This window comes from Microtus pennsylvanicus, chromosome 1 (genome assembly GCF_037038515.1).
Source record: "Microtus pennsylvanicus isolate mMicPen1 chromosome 1, mMicPen1.hap1, whole genome shotgun sequence".
In the NCBI taxonomy this organism is placed as follows: Eukaryota; Metazoa; Chordata; class Mammalia; order Rodentia; family Cricetidae; genus Microtus; species Microtus pennsylvanicus.
In genome coordinates this window covers 51,536,221-51,563,945 of record NC_134579.1, presented here as the reverse complement: position 1 = coordinate 51,563,945, position 27,725 = coordinate 51,536,221, and the positions used below count along the sequence as shown (strand labels likewise).

Sequence of the window (27,725 nt, the reverse complement as noted above, 5' to 3'; positions counted from 1 at the left end):
CGTCCTCCCTGCGATGGTGAGTATCACTTGTCAATTTGTAAGACTGTGGAATCATCAGGAGGCGGTCATCTGGGTAACTGTGGGTGACTATATTGATCACGTCAATTGAGGTGAGAAGACAAGCTCACAGTAGGTTGTGCCACTCCCTGGCTAGGATCCTTAACTGTGGAAGGGAAGAAAGAAAGCTGAGCAGCAGCCTTCCTTCATCCATTTTTCTCTGCTTCTTGGCTGTCAATGAAGTGTGGCCAGCAACTTCAAGTTCCTGCTGCTTTGACTCTTCCCAATATGCACTGCACTCCTGAACTGTGAGTCAAAAGAAAAAAAAAAGCCTTTTCTTCCTTAAGGAGCTTTCCTCAGGGTACTTTATCACAGCCACAGGGAACCCTTATTAAGACACTGCCCTACACAACCGATTGTGTGGGATGCCTGCTTCAGATCTTACTGTACTACAGATTCCCAGTCCCTGAAGTGTCCATTTGTTCTGATAACAGAATATTTTAAACCTCCCTATCAGCCTTTGAGGCTCTGTCAAATGTAAGTAAGAGATGGTGGCTGAGCCCCTTGATATAGTGAGCTCAGAAAAAAAGAGCCCTGGTTGGTCCCATCTGAATAGGAGGAAAAAAAGAGGAGAGAGAGATCTCTAAAGAAAATAGAATACTCTAGAGATTCAAAGTTATCAAGTCATCAGTAACACAGACGATGAAAATCTAAACAAACATTTATTCACGTCTCAGAAGTGCTGGGCATGCAGAATTCTTTGGAATATCTCAGGACCTTGTCAACTGAGACACTTAAAATTTTTAAAAAATTGTTATACTTTTGGAAATGATTCAGTTACTTAGGAAAAAATTTCCTTTAATAATTATCATGAATAATATTCATAGAAAGATTCTGAAGTAAATTAGCTTCAAAATAGAGACTATTCTGATTGAACATGCTGCAGCTAAGAGTGTTCTGACTGCAATGCTGCAGCTAAGACTGTTCTGACTGTACATGCTGCAGCCTAAGACTGTTCTGACTGTACATGCTGTTGTCTAAGACTGTTCTGACTGTACATGCTGCAGCCTAAGACTGTTCTGACTGTACATGCTGCAGCCTAAGACTGTTCTGATTGTACATGCTGCAGCCTAAGACTGTTCTGATTGTACATGCTGTTGTCTAAGACTGTTCTGATTGTACATGCTGTTGTCTAAGACTGTTCTGATTGTACATGCTGCAGCCTAAGACTGTTCTGATTGTACATGCTGTTGTCTAAGACTGTTCTGATTGTACATGCTGTTGTCTAAGACTGTTCTGATTGTACATGCTGCAGCCTAAGACTGTTCTGATTGTACATGCTGTTGTCTAAGACTGTTCTGACTGGACATGCTGTTGTCTAAGACTGTTCTGACTGGACATGCTGCAGCCTAAGACTGTTCTGACTGGACATGCTGCAGCCTAAGACTGTTCTGACTGGACATGCTGTTGTCTAAGACTGTTCTGATTGTACATGCTGTTGTCTAAGACTGTTCTGACTGGACATGCTGCAGCCTAAGACTGTTCTGACTGGACATGCTGTTGTCTAAGACTGTTCTGACTGGACATGCTGTTGTCTAAGGCTGTTCTGGCTGTTCATGCTGTTGTCTAAGGCTATTCTGACTGTACATGCTATGTCTAAGGCTGTTCTGACTGTACATATTGTAGCCTAAGACTGTTGACTACACATGCTGAGGCCTAGAGACTCTTCTGACTGAAAGTATGTTGTGGCCTAGATACTGTTCTAGCTATACATGCTGTGGCATGGAGACTTGACCCCTCCCTCCTTCTAATTTCCTTCCTTCCCTCAGACAATGTCTCTGCAACTTCCATATATACATGCTATAGGAAAAAAATATATAGTCATGTGTGTGTGTGTGTGTGCACATGCACATGTGTGTCTTGGAGTTTTCTATTGTTGTGATAAAACGCCATGTCCAAAGCAACATGGGAGGAAAGGGTTTATTTGGTTTATACTTCCACAGCACTATTTGTCTTCAAAGGAAATTAGAACAGGAACTCAAAGGTGGCAGGGACCTGGAGGAAGGAGTTGATGCAGAAGCCACTACGAAGGCTGTTTACTGGCTTGCGGTACTGCTTTCTGGCTTGCTCCTCATGACTTGCTCAACCTGCCTTCTTTAGAAACCAGGGCCATCAGCCCAGGGCTGCCTCCACAACAATGGGTTGGACCCCATTCCCATGAATCATTCAGAAAAATGCCCTATAGGCTTGCTTACAGCTTGATAGTATGGAAACAATTTCTCAATTGAGCTCTCTCCTCTCAGATGACTCTAGCTTGTGTCAAGTTGATATAAAACTAGCAAGCATAATACAATTTTATGTATCCATATTCTACCATGCAATATTCATCTGAGTTACTATTTTCTATTTTCCATAATATAACGATCTCCTGTAGCATCCATTTTCCTGCCAATGATATAATTTACTTGTTTACTGCTGAAGAAAACTCTATTACACATTTATACATTTTCTTGACTAATTCATTTGTTGAGGCACATCTAGGCTGTTTCTAGAACCTGTATAAGTGAAAAGCGCTGTGATGCACATGGATGTGCAAGTGTCTCTGTGGTATGCTGACCTAGTGTCCTTCGGGAATATGCCAGGAACTGTATAGTTGGCATTACTAATTAAAGCTTGTCTTGAGGAACTTTGACGCTGAGTTCCATAATGTTTCATCTGTTTATATTTCCATCAGCAGTAAATAAGGGTCCCTACCAGGGCCCAGCCTTGCTAGTGTTTGTTATTGTTTTCCTAATGATAGCCATTCTCACTAGGATGAGACAGAATTTTAATGCTGATTTAATTTGCTTTTCTCTGATAACTGAGAATGTTGTAGTTTTTTTTTTTACTTTGCATGCTTATTGGCCATTTGTACTTCCTGTCTGAGGAACTGTCTGTCTCATTAGCACATTTGTTGACTGGATGTTTTCTTTGGCAAGGTTTTGAGTTTTTTTTTTAAAGAGATGTTAGATAATAATTCTGTGTTAGATATATCTTTTCCAATCCTATAGGTTGGATATTTCTTTCCTGGCCGTTTTTTTTCTTCTTCTAATCCTTTAGGCTGTTTCTTCCTCTGACTTCTTCCTTTTCTGTCCTGAAGCTTTTTAATTTTATTCAGCTTAGCATCCAGCAAGACCTCAGTCTTCAGCCGACTACCACATTATTTGTATTTTTGGCACATACTTCTTCTCCTAATTCTATTTTGTTTCTGCTAATATTAAAATTAGTTTCTATTCTTTGGGAACAGGCAACAGTAGCAAGTAGTGCAATATAACAGATACATGCTACTTTGGCAAAAAGAACCAATTGCATCATAATGGAAAGGATACAAAGGAAAATATTGGCATATGATGGAATCTGGTGGACACAAATGCAATATGTAAAAAGCATATTCCCAAACTAAAAGAGTCCCTTCTTGTTTTCTTTTTAATTCTCTGCAAGAAAGCATAGAAGCAATAAACTTAGCTTGAGAGGAAAAGTAAAAAAAAATTATCCTGTGGCAGACAAATATGAGACTTATTTACTACTAATGTAAGGTCATTTAAAATAAATTTATAATGAGTTTAAATAATGAGACCCTTTATTATATGCCTCCCAGAATCTCTAAGCTATTCAAATATTAATACATAACCAGTAAAACATTGACTCACCAAATATTTAATTTCTTTTTTCTTCCCTCAGACATGAAATGAAATAAAAATGGTTTCTAAATGCCCCAAGTAGCCTGTGCTGAGTGAAAGGTTATTGGCCAAATAAAGACTGTGATCTGGACAGGGTCAAGAGTGAGGGCAAAGGAGGACATGCCCTGAAGCTGCAGCAACTGTCAATGACAAGGGGTCTGAGAGGACACCTCATATATATCTAAGTTACTTTTGATTTTTTTTAATTTTTGAAAAACAATAACCCATTTTCTATTCACTAGATTCTTAAGGCTTTTAAGTCATTGTAAAATCTCATTTTCTTAAGGTACAAACATATTGATGCAAGTGCTATGCTCTCCCTTTGGCACATCTGAAAGGCTCAGAGAAAAGCTGCTGTGAAGCACTAGCTATAAGGATCAAATGTCCCAGAAAAGAATTCTGACAAAGGTGGCTGAGGTGAGTGCAACTTCTGCAGGAGTTTCTTTGTTCCTCTGAGCCTGCACCTAGCAAACCCACCCTTTTGTCTGCAAGGTCCCTGGCCAGCAAGTGGCCCTGATCCTGTACCAGAAGATCCATCTGGAAGGGTGAGTGTGTGCCCAACCGGCCGGCTGGACGCCATGGGAAGGGAGCACAGGCAGCCTCCAATCCCCTAAAATTTCTGGCCATTTAGTGGGGCTTTTTTCCAGCTACTGCCTTTTTCTACTTATCCCATCCCAGCTTGCCCCCCAAGCACTTCTTTCCATCTGCGGGGTCCTTAGATCCACCACCACAGCCTACTTCAGGATGGAGAGGATCTGAGAGCCAACTCCAGTAATGAGGGGACCTAAGAGTGGGCAGACCAAGAAAAACCCCCAAGTATACAGTTAGCCACAGCAAAGATCAGACCAAGCCTCCAAGACTCTCCTAACAGCATTTGAAGGAAGAGAAGGGCAGGCGCCAATGCAAGAATTCTTCCAGCAATCTGAAAAGAAACATGATAATACCAGAATCCAATGAACATACTAAAGGAAGACTTGAACACCCTAATCCAGAAGAAATAGAAGAAATAGACTTTAAACGTAACATTATGAAAGAAATTAAAGTCTTCCTTGAATTCAATGAAAACAAAGACACAACATATCCAAACTTATGGGACACTATGAAAGCAGTGCTAGGAGGAAAGTTCATAGCACTACGTGCCCACATTAAAAAAATGGAGAAAGCTCACATTAGAGACTTAACAGCACAGCTGAAAGCTCTAGAAAAAAAAAGAAGCATACTCACCCAGGAGGAGTAGAAGACTGGAAATAATCAAACTGAGGCCTGAAATCAACAAAATAGAAACACAGAAAACAATCCAAAGAATCAATGAAACAAAGAGCTGGTTCTTTGAGAAAATCAACAAGACTGACAAACCCCTATCCAAACTAATTCAAAGGCAGAGAGAAAACATGTAAATCAACAAGATCAGAAATGAAAAGGGAGACATAACAACAGACACTAAAGAAATTCAGAAAATCATTAGGTCTTACTACAAAACTCTATATGTCACAAAGTTGGAAAATGTAAAAGAAATGGACTTGTTTTTAGATAAATACCATATGCCAAAATTGAATCACGACCAGGTGAATAATTTAAATAGACCTATAAGTTGTGAGGAAATAGAAGCTGTTATAAAAAACCTCCCAACCAAAAAAAGCCCAGGATCAGATGGTTTTAATGCAGAATTTTACAGAACTTCCAAGAAGAGCTGATACCTATACTCCTTAATGTGTTTCACATAATAGAAACAGAAGAGTCATTGCCAAACTCTTTTTATGAAGCTACAGTTACCCTGATACCAAAGCCACACAAAGACTCAACCAAGAAAGAGAATTACAGAACAATCTCACTCATGAACATTGATGCAAAAATTCTCAATAAAATACTGGTAAACTGAATTCAAGAACAAATCCAAAAAATTATCCATTATGATCAAGTAGGCTTTATCCCAGAGACGCAGGGCTGGTTCAACATACAAAAATCTATCAATGTAATTCATCATATAAATAAACTGAAAGAAAAAACCATATGACCATTTCATTAGATGCTGAAAAGCATTTGACAAAATTCAACACACCTTTATGATAATGATCTTAGAGAGGTTAGGGATACAAGAATCATATCTAAATATAATAAAAGCAATACACAACAAGCCAACAGCTAACATCAAATTAAATGGAGAAAAACTCAAAGCCATTCCACTAAAATCAGGAACAAGACAAGGTTGTCCACTCTCACCATATCTTTTCAACATAGTGCTTGAAGTTCTAGCAGTAGCAATAAGACAACATAAGGATATCAAGGGGATTCGAATGGGAAAGGAAGAAGTCAAACTTCGTTATTTGCAGATAATATGATAGTGTACATCAGTGACCACAAAAACTCTACCAAAGAACTCCTACAGCTGATAAATACTTCAGTGATGTGGCAGGATACAAGATCAACTAAAAAAAATATCAGTAGCCCTCCTATACACAAAGGATAGAGAAGCAGAGAGGGAATTAAGAGAAACTTTACCTTTCACGATAGCCAAAATAGCATAAAGTATCTTGGGGTAACACTAACCAAGTAAGCGAAGATCTATTTGACAAGAACTTTAAGGCTTTGAAGAAAGAAATGGAAGAGGACACCAGAAAATGGAAGGATCTCCCATGCTCTTGGATGGGTAGGATCAACATAGTAAAAATGGCAATTCTACCAAAGGCAATCTATAAATTCAATGCAATCCCCATCAAAATTCCAAAAATTTTTTTCTTCACAGACCTTGAGAGAACAATAATCAACTTTATATGGAAAAACAAAAAACCCAGGTTAGCCAAAAAAACCTATACAATAAAGGAACTTCTGGAAGCATTACCATTCCTGACTTCAAACTCTATTACAGAGCTACAGTAATGAAAACAGCTTGGTGTTGGAATAAAAACAGAGACGTCGACTAATGTAATCAAATCGAAGACCCAGATATTAACCGACAAACCTATGAGCACCTGATTTTCGACAAAGGAGCTAAAATTATGCAATGGAAGAAAGAAAGCATCTTTAACAAATGGTGCTGGCATAACTAGATGTCAACCTGTAGAAAAATGAAAATAGATCCATATCTATTACCATGCACAAAACTCAAGTTCAAATGGATTAAAGATCTCCATATAAATGCAACACACTGAACTGATAGAAGAGAAAGCAGGAAGTAGACTGCAACACATGGGAATAGGAGACCACGTCCTACGTATAACCCCAGTAGCACAGACAATAAGAGCAACAATGAATAAATGGGACCTCCTGAAACTGAGAAGGTTCTGTAAAGCAAAGGACACTGTCATTAAGACAAAAAGGCATCCTACTGAATGGGAGAAGATCTTCACCAACCCCGCATCAGACAAAGGTCTGATCTCCAAAAAGTATAAAGAACTCAAGAAACTAGACATTAAAATTCTAATTAACTCAATTTAAAAAAATGGGGTACTGAACTGAACAGAGAATTCTCAACAGAAGAAGTTCAAATGGCCAAAAGACACTTAAGTTATGCTCAACCTCCTTAGCGATCAGGGAAATGCAAGTCAAAACATCTTTGAGATACCATCTTACACCTGACAGAATGGCTAAAATCAAAAACACTAATGATAGCCTACACTGGAGAGGATGTGAAGTAAGGGGAACACTCATCCATTGCTGGTGGGAATGCAAACTTGTGCAACCACTTTGGAAATCAGTGTGGTGGTTTCTCAGGAAGTTGGGAATCAATCTACCTCAGGATCCAGCAATACCACTCTTGGGAATAGACCCAAGAGATGCCCACTCATACTACAAAAGCATTTGTTCAACTATGTTCATAGCAGAACCATTTGTAATAGCCAGAACCTGGAAACAACCTAGATGCTCCTCAATGGAAGAATGGATAAAGTGTGGCACATCTACACGTCAGAGTACTACTCAGCAATAAAAAACAATGTCATCTTGAATTTTGCATGCAAATGGATGGAAATAGAAAACACTATCCTGAGTGAGATAACCCAGACCCAAAAATATGAATGTGGTATATACTCACTCATTAGTGGACTCTAGCCATAAAGAAAGGACATTAAGCCTATAGTTCACAGCCTAGAGAAGCCATATAACATGGTGAACCCAAAGAAAAACATATATAGATACTCCCGGAAATTGGAAACAAACAAGATTGCAGGGCAAAAGTTGGGAGCATGGGGGTGAGGGTAGGGGTGGGGTTGGAGAAGGGGAGAGTGGGAGAAAGAAAAGATAAGGGAAAGACTGGGGAGTGTTTGGGGGAGTGGGAGGGTGGAGATGGAGGAAGGGCAGATATAGGAGCAGGGAAGAAGATATCTACATTAAGGGAGCCATTTTAGGATTGGCAAGAGACCTGGCTCTAGAGGGATGTCCCCAGCTAGGTCCTTGGGCAGCAGAGGAGAGGGTGCCTGAGCTGGCCTTGCCCCACTATCACATTGATGATTATCTTGAATATCACCATAGACTCTTCATCTGGTGACAGATGGAAACAGAGACAGAGACCCTCATCAGAGCAATGAACTGAGTTCCCAAAGTCCATTTGAAGAGCAGAAGGAGGGAGAAGATGACCAAGGAATTCAGGACCATGAGAGGTTGGTCCACCCACTGAGACAGTGTGCCTGATCTGATGGGAGTTCACCAAATCCAGCTGGACCAGGACTGAACAAGCATGTGATCAAACTGGAATCTCTGAATGTGGCTGAAAGTGGGGGTGAATTGAGATGCCATTGATAATGGCACAGGGACCTGTTTGTACTGCATGTACTGGCTTTTTGGGAGTCTAGTCTATTTGGATGCAGTTTCCCAGATCTGGATGGAGGGGAGAGGGCCTTGGACTTCCCACAGGGCAGGATTCCCTGCCCTCTCTTAAGGAGGGAAGGGGAGGGAGGAGGGTAAGTGGGGAAGCAGGGGAGGGTGGAATGGGAGGAGGGGAGGAGGTGTAAATTTTTGAATGGGAAAAAGGAAAAAAAAAGAAAAAAATAATTCTGACAAAGCAATCAATTATGGATTTATCAGTATATTTTAATCATAAAAATTAATATTCAAAGTAATATCCTCATATCCTAAAAAAATTCTGAGAAATCAAAACATCTGCTCTTGGGGATGTTGCTTACATACATGACTGTATAAATAATTTGCCACAGTCAGTTTCCATGAGACTAAGCTGGTGGCATGCAGTGGGAGTCAGTGTCCAATTTTAAATCAGTTAATTATTTCCCAAGTCAGAAGGGCACTGATTCTTGGCAAATCCAGGATTCTGAGTTGGTCTACTGTAGAATCTGAACTGCACTTACTTCTGCCAAGCAAGAGTGTCTTTCTTGGTTGATTCTAGTGTGCGGAAGGCAATGACTGCAGTTAAAACACAAACAGAAACCCATTAGGTTCTAAATGACAAGTCTGGCTCTAAGAGTATACTTAGAATGAAAGCAAACAAGTTAAATTTGCTTTCTTCTGGGATTAAACTGTTCTCAGCCACACAATTATTTTAACATGTTATTATATCTAGAATCACAACAATAGTGACTTTTAATTTCAAAAAGAAAGTTTGTTCTCACAAAATAAAAATAAAACCTAGAAATGGCATGCTTTTATAAAAAAAAGGAAACACATTACTTCTTTTTGAAAAGCCTGATTTCTAGCAGAGATCTAATCCGAGAAAAAAATCTTAATAGTAGATAATTTGCACATGCGATGAGAACAAAGCATTCACCTCCAGTATGGCTGCACACTTACTGTTCTCCACAATGACTGGGTCAGCAGAGCGACAAGGCTGCAGGATTCTTGCACTAATCATGGTAGACTTGTGTACATTTCACTGCTGAATAACTCTTGTAGCCTCACCCTGCTGCCGGATGTTATAGCAGCCTAGGCTATTTCTTAAGGGTTCTGAGATTTGTAAAGGAAGAATATTCTACGATTCTCAAGACATCAATCTTTGTAGAGTGTCTACTTTGAGCATAGACATAAAACCATGGTTTTCAGTAATGATCTTCCATAGAACTTTGTTCATGAATTCTGAGTTTATGTTTAGCCCCATGGATGAAAATCCCTCTCCAGGTCTCATTATCCAGCCCAGCTGTCTCTTTAGTACTTCTTGCAGAGATTATTAGTAATGTTCATGAGAATTTCTTGCTTTAAAATAATTACTTACAGTGCCGTAAATAAAAAAGAAAAACAAAGCAGTACCTTGATTCAGAATCAGCTTCCTTGCTCAATTATCCAACCCATGTCTTACTATATATTTCTTGTCTTCTTAATACTGACCTAGAATTCATGATCCCCTTGCCTTAACCAGCTGAGTGCTAGGAATACAGGCTGAAACTTCGCCCCGGCTTTAACTTCCAGTCTCACAAAGTGCAGTACAGATTATCAAAGACAACATCCACGTTACACGAAACTGAGCTAGGCAGCAAGTTCTAAAACCTCTTTCACTCTAATCAACTGGTATCACCACAGAATTCCAGTTCACCTCAAGAGAGTACAATTTTCAACAAATTACATTAAAGTTACTGACAAAAGTCCTTCAATCCAAGTGAAATAGCATATGTTCCAAATCCTTCCACAGATTTTTCTTGCTCCTTTGACTGTATTACAGTATTCATTCAATAATTTGTTAAACTCTTGTTAAGACAAGAGCAGACTAGGCAAGGAGGCACATGCCTATAATTTCAACATTGGAGCTGCTGAGACAGGAAAATCACAGGCCGGCCGGTTGGATACTAACCCAACGCCCCTCTTGTCCCATTCTTAAAATCGTGGGTGTTCTCAACCTAAAAGCACCTTATGAGGTGGTTTCTTGGAGCAACTGTGCTCTCTCTGGTACCTTATTGTCGGTCCTGATCGTGACTTTGAGCTGCGGTAGTACACGCTCCACTTCTAGACTCCATTCCGCAGCATCTGTCGTAGATTCCAAAATATCTTCTTGTTTGGCAGACTCGTTTGTGTCCTAAGAAAGGAAAGATATCACAAGATTTGGAGTTTATAAAAAGAACTGGAAAAATCTTGAGGCATTTAAGCAGCACTGCACAATTTAAATCGAGGATAGTAGTGTTAAAATTACAGTGCAGTAGAAATTCTTTTCTCTCGTCCTACCCAGGTTGCAAGAAAATTTGGTAGAATAGCAAAAGAAGTATTTTAAAATGAGGTGAATATCGAACATTTCATAATGGATAATGCTTTGGAAATATTGGATGGAACTCTATGATGATTTTACCAAATGGACATGCCATTTAGGAATTCTAACTGCTATCAGTAAAGAAATACAAATACTCAGGTTTGGTAAGGAAATGTTAGGGGGATTTGTGATACAGAAACACAAAGCCAAAATAGGAAATAAAAAAGAGATACAATTTCAGACCCAAAGTGTTTATTATTTACAAACTATATATTCATAACTAGACTAATGTTTTGGCTAAGTCGAAGTACAGGGCACTCTAAAATGTGACATGAAGTAGACGTGCTTGAACTCCAAAGGGTAGGGGCCTGTGGCTTCTGACCTTGAATAACAAAGGTGACTCTCTCCCCCTCTGCTTTCTCAGCCTTTCATATTTTAGCATTAGATATCAGGATCTAAGGTTGTAGAGAATTTACACTTTAATGATTTAAAAACAAAGCCCAAAGCATTAATTTTGAAGGCAGATTTTCTTCTTTAAACTCCTTGATAAGTGATTTTAAAGAAAAATTAAATAGTTATATATGATAAAAGATACAGGAAGCATAAGAATTAAGTACATGAACCTTATATGAATTCTAATTAAAAATAATATGCAAAATATTTTATTTTAATTTAAAAATATGGTTTTTGCACCCAAGTGATTGTGAATATGTATGTGTGTGGGGAGTGTATGTGTGTGTGTGTGTGTGTGTGTGTGTGTGGTGAGTGTATGCCTGCTACTTAAGTGCATAAGTAAAGGTCAGGGCTTAAAATGAGGTATCTTATGCCATTGCTTTCTTCTTTCTCTTCCTTTTCCTTTTCCTTCCTTCCTTCCTTCCTTCCTTCCTTCCTTCCTTCCTTCCTTCCTTCCTTCCTTCCTTCCTTCCTTCCTTTTTTTTTTGTGAGACATGACTTTCATTGAACCTGGAGCACCTGATTTTTTTTTTCTAGGCTAGCTGGCCAGGGAGCTGTCAGAAACTATGTTTCTACCCTCTAGTACTAGGGTTCTAGGGGCTTGCCAACATACCTGATCATTACATTACACACACACACACACACACACACACACACACACACACACACACGTATATGTGTATGGAGAGAGAGAGAGAGAGAGAGAGAGAGAGAGAGAAGATGGAGTAAGTGAGGTGCTATGTAGCCGCCAGAGGAGAAAGATGTGAGCCATCAGCAGGAACCTTGCCAGTAGGCCACAAGCCTCGTGGTAAAATATAAAATAATAAAAATGGGTTGATTTAAAATACAAGAAGCAACAATATACTTAAGTGATTGGTCAAGCAGTGATTCAAATAATATAGTTTGTGTGTGATTACTTCAAGTCAGAGTGGTCAGAAATGAATGAGCAGCCTCTGATATCATGTGTGCCTCTGCTCCTCGGTGCCGGAGTTACAGATGTGAACTGCAGCACCTTGCTTTTTTCATGTCTGCATAAAAAGCATTTTACTGATTGAGCCCCACCCCTCTCACCACGAAGTGATAGGGTTAAGACAGTCAAAATATCAGAAATTGCTGGATGTTAGAAAATGATTAATTCTAGGGGTACAGCTTTGTGTGCTGATAATATTAAAAACAAACCTTCCTAGTTAGAATATATGCCAAGGTTTTAGAGATGAGTTGAATGATGTTTGAAATTCACCTGAAAATATTTTGGGACAAAAAAAAAAGTAAGCATAGGTAAAACATCACTGAAAAAAATATTAACAACTTTAAAAAAGGCAATGGTGCATAAGGGGCCATATCTAATTCTAATTTTGTTACATTTGAAATGATCTGTAATATAAAATTCAACAATAAACACTATACAAACATAAAACTTTAGAAACGATGTAAATAACACAGTGAAGTTACAATGTGAATTGTAGGCCGTTGAAAGACATCTCTTCAATGTCTACCTACAGTGGTTTGCATTTCTGTGGAAGCCTGAGGTCTCTAGTAACTGATGTCACTCACGGGACTGCAGCACTGCTGAAACAGCTTTACATCCCCTACCTATTAGCAAGTCCTGATAGACTCAAGAGAGCACATACTGCTTCACACTCCTATCCCCACTATCTGAGGATGGATAACTAATGTGTGCATACATACTTTATTATGTATATTTTGCATTTATTCAGATCTATTCTATTTAGAAGGCCTCAAAATGATTGTTTTTTAAACAATAAAGTACTTTTTTTAAAGTATAAGTATTTGTCACAGTAAAACGTGGACATCAAAGTGAAAATAACTCAAGATTGAACCTCAGGTACCACAGTGCCCATTTAAACACTGGACCCCTCGTTTTGAGCACTTAAAAGACTACTATATGGTCTATAACTAAACACAGGGTGGCACAGCTGGGAACTGGAGAGGGCTGCAGTGTTCACAAGGCAGACACATGAGGAGTCTATGGGAGCATGGTCATGGCAGGGAAAGGTTCTCTCTCATTTGGTTTGCACTGGCACTCACAACAGGCATGCTCTGGGGAGAGCAGCATGGTACACACTCACTAGCACATCTGGCTACTTGCCCTGGCTCACACAAGCCCAAATTCTGACTAGTTCACTTGCACCAAACAGGCTAGAGTGGCAGGGTTGGTGGAAGTGAGGCTGTGTGCACTGAGTAACGTAATATATAATCCTTAACTATGTGAAGCTTGGGTGGGTGGGCTACACAGGCAGCTCCTGCCAGGGTTAAGGGCCCCACATTGCAGTCCCACAAAACCAGACCGAACCAAAGAGGACACATCTCAGTAGCAAGTTAGACTGGTTCTTAATAGAATGTAGATGTTGTGGTCACTGATATAAAAAAATTAAATTATGGAGCTATTATTTAGATTAAGTGAAGCCACATGTGGTAGATTAAAGCCAGAGCTGGTGCTATCCAACCTCATTCCCTCATTCCTGCCACTTCTCCTTGTCTGCCTTTCAAGGGGTGACTTCTAGAATTGCCAAAGTTGGGAAGAAAGGACCACTGGCTGAACTTTCTTTAGTTAGGGGTATATCATCTCCATCTGTGAATATACTGTCTGTGAATATACTTACTTTTATTCTCATACAGTGCTCTTACTTGTAGGATGAAGACTAAATGCTGCTTTAGGATACCCCAGTACATGTTAAAACATGAACTTTAACATTGGCCCTTTTAGCTCTTCCTTTTCTGTCTCCTTCTCAAAGAGGCAGCTTCTGTCTCTCCTCTCTTTGTCTCTGTCTCTCTCTCTCTGTCTCTCTGCTCTTCTCCCCTTCTCCCTTCCCCTGCTATAATCCAGTAAATAAATATCCAATCTTACTCTTCAAAAAAAATTGGCCCTCTTAAAAAGTTGTGCTCACTATTCCTGGCTTATTTAGTTCTCTTCTGCACTAATTTGCTAACTCTCACTGTCAATGTCTAAAGATAATTTAATATAGGAACTCAGCCTTTTTCCTCACTCTGGCCATATTTAATATACTGAGAAACAGCCCAGTTGCTGAGAAGAGAAGGTAGCTTGAGAACGAGAGCAGCTCAGGCTTGGAGAGTAGCACGAACTCACTCAGCTCCTGCTTGCACATTTGCTTGTTTACTTCATAACCTTATTCTCCATTCAACATCTCTTAACATCTGTGAACTGCACACATTAACTAACAGTAAGTCAGGTAAAATTCTATCCTGTGCCTCAGTTGATTAGAACGCTTGGAGAAAATCACTTCTTTTCATTTAACACATGGTAATTTATGTGTGGCTATTAGTAAAAGACAAGACTGCTTCTTTGATATGATCAAAATCTTGGGTCCTTCTCTGGAGCCGTATTGACTGAGGTCATGCTTGGCTCTCAGGAAACTGCATTTTTCAGTTACTGCTGTAGAAGGGACAACTAGACACTAGGGAGACAAGGCTATCCAGCAGCTTTCCTTCCATAATTAGCTTCACCAATAATTCATCTGTTAAATTCTTAGAAGATCTGAGGCCAGAATCCAGGTACTGTACACGGTTTGGGAAGATAAAAGGCTTTAATTCCTGCCTGCAAGGGGTTTACAGCTTCTTATAAAGCATTTGAGGTCAGCTAATGGGAGTGAATTTGGTCTTGGGTAAAAGGGGGATGGATGAAAAGGAGGTGATCCTCGCTGTGAAAGGAAGAAATGAAGATAATAGTCCAAACCATCCCATAAAGTAACCTTGGGATCAAATAGTGGGGACAAGATCAAAGCCAGTTCAGAGATCAAACGTGAAATGTTAATAGTGTGCACAGAGCGTGTGTCAGAAAGTCGTCTCTCTCTCCCAGGTCATATTAGTAAGACAAGACAGTTAACACATGACAGCATATACACCTAAAGAGACTGCATATGTACATGTGTGTGTTCTCCAAATAAAAATGGTTATGTAACATGTACGCATACTTATAAACATATAATAATCTTATGAAGAAACTTAAATTCATCTGAAGAGTTCAATTCATACACCTACCAAGATAAACTTCAAATGGCATTTACTGCCAAGATTAAATAGTCCCAGCCAGGTGTGGTAACACGACTGCAATCTCAGTACTCAGGCTGGCAACCCAAACAGCCTGTGCTACAGAGCAAGTTCCAGGCCAGCCTGGTCTATATGACTCTTTGTCCAAAACAAAAAAGAAGTGAAATAGTCCTGAGACTCTGTGCAGGAAACAACACCATCTTGAGAGTCACCATGGTACATTGTACATGACACAATGGTGACCTCAAATCTCATCTCTTACCACTTGTGTTTTAAGTTTCTGCCAACCCCTCCCCACTGCTCCTTATTATAAAATATGAGATTTTATACATGAAAATTTCTTTATTTTATGCTTTGTTTTTCATATCATGTATTATCATGTCTAACTATACCCATTTAACACTGTCATTCATGTTTCTATTTATTGCTTTTGTTCTTTTTTCCACCTGTTGATCCACATGAGTTTACATGGACATAATAAATGAGGGAAGAATCTAGCTTTTTCTCCACATTAACAGCTTGATATGCCACCACCCCTTAACCAAAAAGTTCAACTTTTGTCACCGAACGACATCATTTCATATATTGATTTTGCCACATATTTGGATTATTTCATGAATCCTAAAGTAGTCTATTGTTTTATTTCTACACCAGCCATACCCACCCTCTATGCCAGTCATAATCAACCTAACTTACATAAAAAACACGAACAATTATATACACCCTTCAGTAGATTCTGAAATAGCAGGATCTTACATAAGCTGAGGGCAACAAGAGAATACAGGTAGAATGTTTATGTTTAGTGCTGAGATGTGGAGAGATTTTTGCATTTTCCCTACAGTACTATTTTGTGCTCTAGTTTACAGGAAACATTCGCTTTTTAAATAATAAAAATTGAAGCATCTTTTCTGCCTATACATCCATGTACATAGATTGTGGCAACAATAAAGTTTTGGTTAGGCTTCAATTTGCAAATTTGGCAACTGATCATGTATATAACCTTGTCTCTCCCTCACCCCTAACACACACACAATTTCTTTTTATTCAAGGTAAGGCAATTCCCTCCTCAGCTTTCAAACGTGTGTGACTACATTAGTATCCTCTCCATACCGTGTGTGTGTGTGTGTGTGTGTGTGTGTGTGTGTGTGTGTGTGTGTATGAAGGTGCCTGTTGGGGGTAGGAGTAAAATATAAGCAGTTACAAATATAAGTTTAACTAACTTTAGAAATAAGATGGAATATAGATAGGACAGGCTCTAACTGAGAAACTCAGGGTTTAACTGAGAAAGGAGGAAGTATGTTTTATGGCAATAGTGAGATTTAAATTTATCCTTAGGAAGATATAGACAGCAGAGGAGAGAGAAAGTCAGGTGTTTACAATTGTGGAAATAGCTTAAGCCAGAATGCTGAAATAGGAATGAACACAGCCTGTAAAAAAATCACAATGAGAAGAGTGGCAAGGGGCTTAGAGAGAAGAGCACTGAAAATCTAGGTCACAGTATATGAATTTTGTTCTTTGGGCCAGAGAAGAGGCAGAATTACAAGGAAGGTCTGATGACTTCATTCACATAGCAGATAAATATTTACATACTGTGCTAGTCTGGGAACAATGAGTAAAACGAGAACCTTCTTGCAGAATCTCCTAGTTGTGTTTCAGAAAGATCTACGTGTTGTGGGTTTGTGGGCCACAGGGCTGACTGAGATGGAGTGCTAAGGAGAAGTGTCACTCCGGAGGGAGAATCTGAGCTCAACTTATCAGGAGAGATAAAGACATTTAAATAAACTACAAAAACAGAAGGGTGACTTGGAAGGGTGGGATGTGGTTCAGTCTGTAAAGTGCTTGACTCAAAAGCACAGAGCCCAAGTTTAACCCCTAGAAGCCAGATAACAAAAGTCAGGCATGGGGGCCTGGGCTGGACCTGTGTGTGCCTCCTAGGGCCTCACTGGCCAGCCCACCCAGCTTACTCCTGAGTAAACAACAAGAGATGTTATCTCAAAACCCAAGATGGATAGTTTCTAAAGAATAACAGCCTAGGTTATCCTCCACAGTTAAAGGTAAACACACACACCCACACACACACACACACACACCCATACTACTCACCCACTCACTCAGACTCACACTCACAACATGCACACAGACTCCACACACATACACATGCACAAACACACCACTCATCCCTCCCACTCACACACATGCACACACACAATCACATATACATACACACACAACATGCACACACACATATGCACCACTCATTCACTCACCAACCCCATACAAAGCCACACATACACACATACACAGCACACACTCACACAACATAACATACACATGTACACACACACAGAGAAACAGAGAATAGAGAAAGAGTGTTAGTTAGACAACTAAACTTGGAAAGACGAGGGAACGGACTTAACCCATAAAGGTTTGTGAATGAAAGAACAAGGTTAGGTACATCAACAGTTAGTTACTAAACTGTAAATTGAAGCCTGGTCAAAATCTTATTGTTTCACAATCTATGTACAGAAACTCACAGGCAGAAAAAGAGCCTCAAAAGTTAGTTAAGGTGGAATATCTTATAAAAGTAATGCACTGGTGTTCAAATGTTTAAGCAGGGTGACAATATTTCGGAAAAGGGCAGCGGTGGAAGGGAGTGTGGAAGACCATTAAAACCTGACTTAGGGGTCAGACAGGTGGGAGAGAACACGGCCCTGAAATACAGCTGAGAGGTTGAAAATGAGACACACTTCAAAGGTAGCAGCCACATGTCATGGTGACTACATATGTGTCTGGGGTGGAAACAGATCAGTCAGCAACTCAATACACCACTGTTTTCAGGAGTGAGTCATGAAGACGGGCTGGCGGCACTGCACAGAGGACTACACCCGCATTCATCTAAAATACTCAATTATACAGTAAATATTTACTCCTACTGTTGATTCAGGAAACATAATGCTTTCGTTTATATGAGAACAGTTTACAAATGATACCTGAAAAACAAACACATTATTTTTCAATAAATTCTCCTGTATCATTTCTGTAGGAGAGACTCTATGACAGAAAATGCAGTCTAGGGGCCTCCAGTAATAATCCATGTGACAGATTATGAAAGTAAAGCTATGATATTACCAGCGTTTCCTAATTTACACTGAGATGCAAGCTTATTGATAGCCTGTCCCCTATGCAGGAATCTTACTAAAGACGACAGCAATCTAGAGAGCTGTTTGTATCAAGGGAGTAATGCCTTTTTCGTTTTCTAACTGCGCACACAAATGTGGAAACCGGTTCCAGCCTTGAGGAAAGGTGAACATTTTTACAAACTAAGAAATACAGCAAACACATGTGGTCTGTGCCAGCTCCACGCCAGGTGCCGTCTGTCCACAAGTTAGGTTATATTAATCTCAAAAGCAGCCTGGGAGAAATTGTGTCCCCACATTATAGATAAGGAAACAGCATCAAGGAGAGGTTAATTAACTTGCTTAGGGTCATGTGGCTAGCAACATACCGTCAGGACTTCCATCAAAGGCTATTTTGGTCATAGCATCTACCTTTAAGGCTGGGACTTGGAGCTGAGCAAGGACCTTGAAAAGTCCTTGTTCCCTGTTGCCTATTCTTGCTAAGTCTGCAAGGACCAAGGTGGAAATAAGGATGTCTATTCAAGTGGAGATTCAGAAGCCAATGAAAGATCAAGCGCACTGTCTTTGACACCCAGCAAGAACTGCCGTTTGAGCCTTCTTGGAGCCGAGGGAGGCTGAGCTTTCTTCTCTAGCCCACATTCCCTATTCTGCCATGGATGTAAAACTGACGGCTGGTACAGGTTAGCTGCTAGAGAAATAAAAGCATTTACTTAGCCATCAAGTCCCATCCCAGTCAAATGTGAGGCATTTTAATCCTTTCTCTGGCAAATTACCAACCACAGACTTCTCTCAGGAACACAGACAGCCCTACCATTCACATCAATGGTTTAGGAAAGGGCGGAAATGGCTCCTTCAAGCCAGGATCTGACTCCATGGTAGATTAGCAGGCAAGTTGTATAGTAAAGCAGCATCCCCCCCTCCCCCCCGCCTCCCACACACGCCACACCACTAGTGTTTACAACAGAGCTTCCGCCTGCTACTCAGAAAGGACTTTTGGCTGAGAAAGAACAGGTGAAGTAAATAAGGTGAAGTAAAATAGCATTCAAGTCATTTAAGGCATTCACCAGGCAAACCTGTCCCTGTCCCTGCTTTGATTACAGCACAGCAGACCTGCCTGGATGGCAGCCTAACATTACAGTGAAGCTCGCATTCTCAGGCTTTTTTTTTTTAAACTTCCCTTTAGCTTTTTCTTTTTAAGCTAAATAGTCTCTCATCCTTTTTACAATGAGTTTTTTCTTTCATTTTTTTTCTTTTTCTAAGTAATTAAAAGCCAATTGTGTTTAAGGCTTTTGAAAGACTTCGTCTATGCTGCATAACTCAGGACTGGGTTTCTAAAACCTCAAATTTAGCATCTCAAGGAAGAATAGTATCTATGGCATGTTTGAAAAAATGTTTTGAAATGAAGTGATGGGCATTTAAAAATAGAATTCGGCAGAGCATGCACAGCCCCTGCAGTTCTTTTCCACAGGGGCGGGAAAGTGACACGCCTACATTCTGCAGACTGAACAGGGTGGCTGTGATTCTGTAGGCTTCAGCACGGATGTGAGCGCCAGCAAGGCCACCATGGATGTGCTGGTAGCTTTCCCAACTGACAAATGTGAGGCGGAAACAGAATGCCCGCAAAGCTCACTGACACTTTGCCACCACAACCTGCCCTCCTGAAGCCCGCTCTTATCAGTGAACACGCTATGCTACTGCACACACGACCTTCAGTGGGTCCTGCCTGGCCCCCAGGACTTCAGCTCAGCACTGGCGACCTCCTTCTGGGGGAGCTTAGCTAGACGCCAGTTTCAAGAACACTCTGAAATTGGAGAATGTGGAAATTTGTGGTCCAGTCTCAAAGCCAAATATCAATTCATAAGGTTTTTCTAAGAAAGGCTATCTCAAAATCCAGATGAAACTTTGGGGAATCATGCATCTCTCATTAATTGTGGCTGCTTGCCAAGGGGATGCTTGGCAAACTCATAATCAGGGATAAGGAAGTCGCATGGGAACTCAAACAATAAGAATGGTTGTAAAGACATTGTCTTAGATCTAATGAATGCTCTGAGCAGCACGCCTCCCCCTAACAAACCATCTTCATAGCCCTCAGCACTGACCACCAGAGGAAGGGCCTTGTGTTCTCCAGAGCTTGAGCTATCTGCTGTGCTGTGATTTGCTTAGGCATTTCTTTGCAAGTAAAGTCAGCTGAGAACACTAATTCCATATGCCACAGTCTTCAAGTTGGTAGGTGCAGGCTTCAATATACTAAGACATTAAAGAGACAGTCACCAGATCCACTCTCAGGGAAGGACCTGCCTACCAAGCTGCAGGGAGTGTGAACAGCAAATGGCCTCCTACTGTCTGCTCCCCAGGCTGTCTCACCTTCTAGGGCAGCCAGCCTCCAGGGACTGAGCCAGGCAGGAGCTTGTTCCAGTGCCCCTCCCCAGGTTGTCTGCACTGTATCACAACCAGACTCCTTTCTCTGCCCTTTTCTGCCCTCTGCCCTTCATTCCATCATTCCAATGACATGAGCACCTTGCCTCTAACCTCTGTCTTCCTTGAGTTCTTCTTGAGAACATGACCCGTGTGATGTGCCATTTTTTTCTTCTTGCTCCATCTTTACCAAAACTCGGGAAAAAAAGACATTTTTTCTAAATCCTGGAATTGTGTTACTTAGCACACTTTCAGGGTTCTGGTATATATATATTCTTCCTGTATTTCATACGTGGTACACAGAAGAAACAACTACTATTGAAGATCTTTTCTCTATGAAGTCTAAATTACACCTTGCCTAAAACATTCCATATATATTATATACTCAGCACATGTTCATTCAGTATTATTGATTATTGAGCAGCTTCCACACAGCAGGCACACGTTTTTTAAAGGGCAGTAATGAGCTCCTACTGTAGAGGAGTGTGCATTCTCGAGATGAGACAGATAATAACAAGCCAGTAACTAGTATAATAGAATACTGGTAGAATACAGAGAGAGAGAGAGAGAGAGAGAGAGAGAGAGAGAGAGAGAGAGAGAGAGAAGGCGAGAGGTCAGAGAACGATGCTGGAAGCATCCACTGTTTTAAAGCCCCAGGAAAGGACGGCTTGGTTTAGCCAACACCTTCCCAGGTTTGCAGTCACATACATGCTCAGTGCATTGGTTTCCTTGGTAGACTAGCGACCTTACTGAAAGGGTATTTCTGCTGTGCTGCGAGCCCACCTGCTATATTAAACATAAGATCTTAAATCTATATTACCAACCTACACAGCAATTCTGTCTTGGGGAAAGAACAGTCTATGCCATTAGAAGCTGGAGTTTGTCACAGCTGTCCCAGGCAGATGGCTTTAGTGGGCAATATGATAAGCCTGCCAGGTTTGTCAAACTATGAAAGGGTTTTTCTGTCTCATTAGTACTTCATGGTTGACCATCCACAAACACCTGGTGTTCAGACTTTTTCCCCCCATGAAAATGTCACAGTTTTAATTCCAAAGGATATATATTATGTAATCTTTGCCAAATGAGCTGATATTTAAATAATTTATAAGCACACATATAGGAAGAAAACACTTCTTCATATAGCCCGACTTCAGTGACAAATTAAATTAGTGGTAGAAGCAAATGAGGCTACTTTTGTACTTCTCAACACTCACATTGTTTGCTCAAAGGGAACTCCACCTTCACAGACTATTCACCCCAACAGACATCAATAACACAAGCTTCTAAGAATAACTGTGGATCCATCTCTACTTTATTTTCCTTATTTTAGAAGACAGTGTCCTCATCATCTCCAGCACATACATCAAATGAATACGAGCATCATATTGTACTTTCTCCAAGTAGGAATCATATCATATTCAAACTTTGTCAAACCTATGTGGTGGAAGGGGGAAAAGACTTGGACTTTGAAGAAATATTTTAAACTTCGTAGTATAATTTATTAACTTTTAAAAATTTGAATACCTTGAAGTTATAAATGTTAATGTTTATACTACACAAATACATCAAAAGAGTAGACAGTATTAAAATAATTTGAATACTAAAAAGGGATCTGAAAATGTAAGATATAAATAAGTTTATTTGAACATAAATGTTAACATTACTTTATATAATCTTAAAAAATCAATAAAAATACATTCATTCACAGGGAAATTGGGAAATGGGGGCTTTAATTAGGGAGAGGGAGGGATGTCAAAACAGACAGAAAGGGAGGAGGGACTAACTATAACATTAAGAATGTTTGCTATACTACCAAGGAGGGAAGAAACCAGATATGAAGCCTATGAACCACAACACTGACCAACACGGCAAAGTTTCCCTAAAACTGCAATACCTTGGCAGTAACCAACAGCTCTCTAATAGGATTCCTGGTCCTGGAAACCTAGCAAATTACCTGGGGCCAGAAAGTCATCAAAATTAGAGGAGAAGCTACTACTGCTATGTCACTAAACCAGCATAAATCCTAACTGCTTTTTAAGTTTTTATCCTTATACCCACATGTAAATATAGTTCCCAACCCTCACTAAAGAAGTTCTTTACAACAGAAACCATTGTAGATGAAGACTGCTCGTTCGTCTACTGGCTGCCCAGACCCAAATAACCACACAGTAACAATATTAATTACAACACTGTTTGGCCAATAGCTTAGGTGTATTTTCAGCTAACTCTTACATATTAAATTAACCCATTCTATTAATCTATGTATCACCACAAGGCTGTGACCTACTGGTAAGGTTCTGGCATCTGTCTCCTTTGGCATTTATATGGCGGCATCTCCTTAACTAAACCTACTCTCTCTCTAGACCATTACAGAATACCAAAACCAATCAAAATGTAGAGAACAGCTGGCCACAGAGCATCAGCCCCTGTGGATACATCTACAGCATAACTCCTGCACCTAGGACTGAGGGAGCACTGCCGAAGAGGAGGCACCTCTTCTGGAAGTGCCAGAGGACCAAGAAATCTGTAGTGAGATTATGTTTCCTAGAAGTGACAGGGAAACTTCATCCATGACACTTCAATGATAAAGCTACTTAAACAAGACCCAAACAAGGTCAACACCAACAGATCTGCTAAGGCAGAAAGGGAATCTCACAGCCTCCACCCCAGACAAAGAGCTACAGGAACTAATCTCAGGGATGCTGAAAGCAGGAGAAGCTTTTCCCCATGAAGGAGACTCCTAATTGGTTATTCAGAACTAAGTGGTCATCCCTGTAATAATTTACATACAGGTAACAATGACTCAGAAGTTTGTATTTATGCTCATGCATAAGTGTGTGTGTGTGTGTGTGTGTGTGTGTGTGTGTGTGTGTGTAACAATAGCAACCAACAAAAGAGGAGACCAGGGATTTTTAGGTAGCTAAGGAGGAGAGACATGGGAGGAGTTTGAGGAAGGGAAGTTAAGTGGAGATAAATAACATAATTATATTTTACTTAAAAAATAAAAATAAGTTTAAAATGTTTTCCTTTATTGAACATGTATTTATTTATTCAGCACTTTGTGCTTTATGGCTTGAGAAATATAAAAGGGACAATTATCCCTGTCATGAAGGAACTTATAAATCAGACATATGAGAACATGGGAAAGGTTGGCTCTTAGCTAGCATGTGATAAACATTTACTATATGATAGATGCCATTCTTATGCTCTGTTTATAACCATTTTCTTCACAGAAGTCTTATGAATGGGCTAACTAACATTTTCCAACAAGTTTGGAGATTTGTCCAAGGTTAAAATCCTAGTAAAGTACTGAGTTCTTGTCAAGAGAGCCACAACATTCCATTCCATTTCAAGCTGGGACACAAACATATGTGCACACACACAGGCATGCACACACACACATGGTTATACACACTCATGCTCACACACACTAATACACACACACACACACACACACACACACACTGGTGATAGCTACTGAAAATCAGCAATACTAATGCAGGAAATAGTGAGTAATAACAAAACATCTTGTGGTAGCTTGAGGAAGTTTTCATATAAAACTAGAACTAGATCCAAACTTGCTTTGAGGACTCAGACATGAAAATAGAGGGCAAGTAAGAATATATTGTACACAAACATTTTTGAGGGTACATAGGTACATACTTTATTGAAATGTAATATATGTATAAAATGCAAAAATGCCACATGTACATTTAAAATAGCTCATTGGCAGTATGTATACTCTCATCAACTGTATTAATTTTGTAATCAAAACAGAGGGAAAATCTGTCTTAAAGCAATGTTTGACCACATAATAGAATTTATTTTACTTCATGGAAATACAATTTAAGTGTTTTTCTACAAACGAAAACCATCCACTCCTGGTCTATCTCAATGGATAATATCTTGAGAGAGAAAAATTTACAGCTTTTCATAATAAAAATGCCTTCAAATACATTTTCAGTTTGCCCTACAAGCACTGTGTTGGTTTCCACAAGCAGGAAGCAGCCTTACTCACCTTTCTGGATTTTTATGCTTGCTATAATTGTATACATATAATTGTGTACATGTATATATACATATATGCATATATTATATAATTTTCCTATGCATAGCATTATATATATAGGAAAACAATTTTCGTAGCTACTTTGCAAGAATTACACAAAATAATGTCTGGCAAATGACTTCTTCTCACATTTTCAGCAGAATACGTATTGTTTATTGCTTGCCGATTCCTTGTTTAGCCAATGACACTTACCAATCGATAGGTCTGGGCCTTTAAAACGTTGAGATCAATAAAGTTTTCTTCATTATCTGTCTCCTCTTCCTTTGAAAAATAAAAATTTTAAATTCATAAAAAGTTAAATATATATTTGTAAATACATAATATTCTAAGCTAGCTAAGCTTAATATGACTGACTCAGTAAAGCATATTTAAAAGCCTAATAAATATTCATAAAGTAGGGCACAAAATTATTAACAGCCCATAATTTCTTTGAAGTTTTGATGGTGCCATTTAAAAGAACCTGTTTCTGCAGACAGTGAAGAAAGAAGGGAAGAAAGAGGGAGGGGAGGAGTAATTGCTACAATTCATGAATAAACATAAAAACAAGAGAAAAATAGGTCGAAGTGAAACAGTGGAAAATTTTACTGGAGCAACAAGACTTAAATGAAAAAAAAAAAACGAAGGCTGAAAGACACAGGTAGTTTCATTTGTCTCAAGGACTAACTACATATAGATGGGCTTGAAAAAATATTTCATTTACCTGTTTGTGTCTCTGTCTGTACCTCTGTGTGCTACATGTGTGCTGGGGCTCACGGGAGAGAGGGGAAGGCTGGATGTTGGGTCTTTGGGAAGAACAGCAAGTTTTAAGCAGTGAGCCATCTCTCCAGCATTGAAGATACACTTTTCACTGTGTGAAGAGCATCCTGGCTGCTCAGGCTTGTGAAGGTAATGGATAATATTGATGTTTGGTGTATGGTCCTCACATCCAGAGGGATCCCAACCTGGCCTCATCTGAAAGCAGCTGGTTGTGGAGGTGTGGTTAGGAAATGACCCTTTGAGATACAATATGCTCTATATAAGAAAATAAGCAGGGGGTTCTATTAGCATAGAAAACATAAGCATCTCCTTCTCTTCAAATGTCATTCATTGTGGTGACAAGTGGCATAGTAGGGAAAAGTAAGCTAACAAGAATATTTCAATCTTATGGACACTGGGCATCACAGTAATGCCAAACAAAACAAAACAAAACAAAAAAACGATCTTTGAGTCATCTGATCTTGTAAACAAAAATACAAGCAAACTAGGCCAAAAGTGAGTGTGGGCTGGCAAACATTTCTACAGGTAGGAGTGTTCAGAGCTGCAGTGGGAGGGTTCAAAGAGCCCTTGTCTTCAGACTTGAGAAAGGAGAGCCAGTGGTTCTCAAAATGTGATTCTGAGAACAGGAACTTTGGTATTGCCAGGGAACTTGCTGGAATGAAAGTCCTAGATCTGTCCCACTAAAGTAAGACTTGAGAACTATGCCCTAAGCCTTGGAGAACTGAAAAGAATCCAGTAACTCACAAGACAGTATGGACACACTTGATACACTGGCTTGACATTTGTTTTTCTTGAGATGGGGAATAATGGGGGCAAAGATGTGCAGACAAAACTGACTTGTTTATATATCAAGACAAGTAAATACTTATACTTCTGAAAAGTGACTTAGGTGTATTTTGTGTTTCTACTACTTAACAAGAGTAATTCATTGAAATGCCAATGACTCAGTGCTCTTAGGAGAAACAAGGTCACCGTACTTTACCATGACCTCATCAGTACTGTTCACATAGGACATGAGCAGACATGTATACTCCATTGAACACTAAGGACAAAGCTTTAATACTAGATACCAGCATGCGCCATCACCCAGCAGACGGCTCGAGAATTAAGGAGTGCAAATGTTGGCAGCACCATCACTTCTAATTAGCTACTAGGAAAATCTTTGCTCTGGTTCCTGTGACTTAATGATTCCGTTAGCCTACAGGTCTTAACTCCACTAGGAGATACAACGATGACGCTACTGAACTGCATGCTAAGAACACTATTTGGCTGCTTAGGGCTCCCCACACTTCCGAATCAATAGCCATGGGAAGAACTACTGTGCTGGCTGCCAAAGGGAAATTATGCTGCCATTACAACAGAGGTAAGACAGAGGGGTGGGTGTCTGGACCACAGGCAAGCCTTCAGTTTATCATTTAGCACTGCCATGCCCAGTAATTAGGGCCACTGGGAAACTATAATGACCTAATCCAGACAAGACTTCTGATGTCCCAGACCCTTTAGGAATGAAGGTTTGGATCACTACCGGGTAAACAACCACAGTCAGCTGCAGTGCTGAAGGTAGAGGGGTGGAGAACTGATGGTGAATGAAGGCGGTTCTAAGAAGTCGCTAACTATGTAACTACGTGTAGGAATAAGGACCACACTGTCATGCATATTTCTTCCACATTTATTTGCAAATATATTTCTGTCTTATCCTTTCTCATAAACTATAAGATACTTTAAGTGTGCGGTATAGTTAAGCAGAATTATGCTCCTGCTACTGCCTTTATTTGGAGATAAAATGAGATTTAAAGGGCTGCAAGTTGACAAGGGATGGAAATCTAGTAGCTAATTCTATGTGTCAACTTGATTAGGCATTGATGCTGAAATAATTTATTAAATATTATTCAGAAAGCATCTTTGAGGATACTTCTAGGTGAAATAAATGTTTGAAACAATGGAGTTGAGCGAAGGGGCTGTCTTTTCCAAGGTGGGTGTGTCTCCAGCCTGCAAAGTCTGAAGAGGAAAAGCCACCAACAGGCTTTATGCTC

At 39.8% G+C, this 27,725-nt stretch overlaps 1 protein-coding gene across 2 annotated transcripts in view; it reads right to left on the bottom strand.

Moving 5' to 3' along the window:
- The window catches only part of Ift57 (intraflagellar transport 57), a 58,305-nt gene that overhangs the window by 20,691 nt on the left and 9,889 nt on the right, over positions 1-27,725 (bottom strand). For both annotated transcript variants that reach the window (XM_075964097.1, XM_075964106.1), the window contains exons 5-6: positions 25,129-25,197; positions 10,543-10,665 (exon numbers count right to left, since the gene is read on the bottom strand). In XM_075964097.1, the coding sequence (XP_075820212.1) occupies positions 10,543-10,665; positions 25,129-25,197 (192 nt within the window). The remainder of the gene's footprint in view (positions 1-10,542; positions 10,666-25,128; positions 25,198-27,725) is intronic.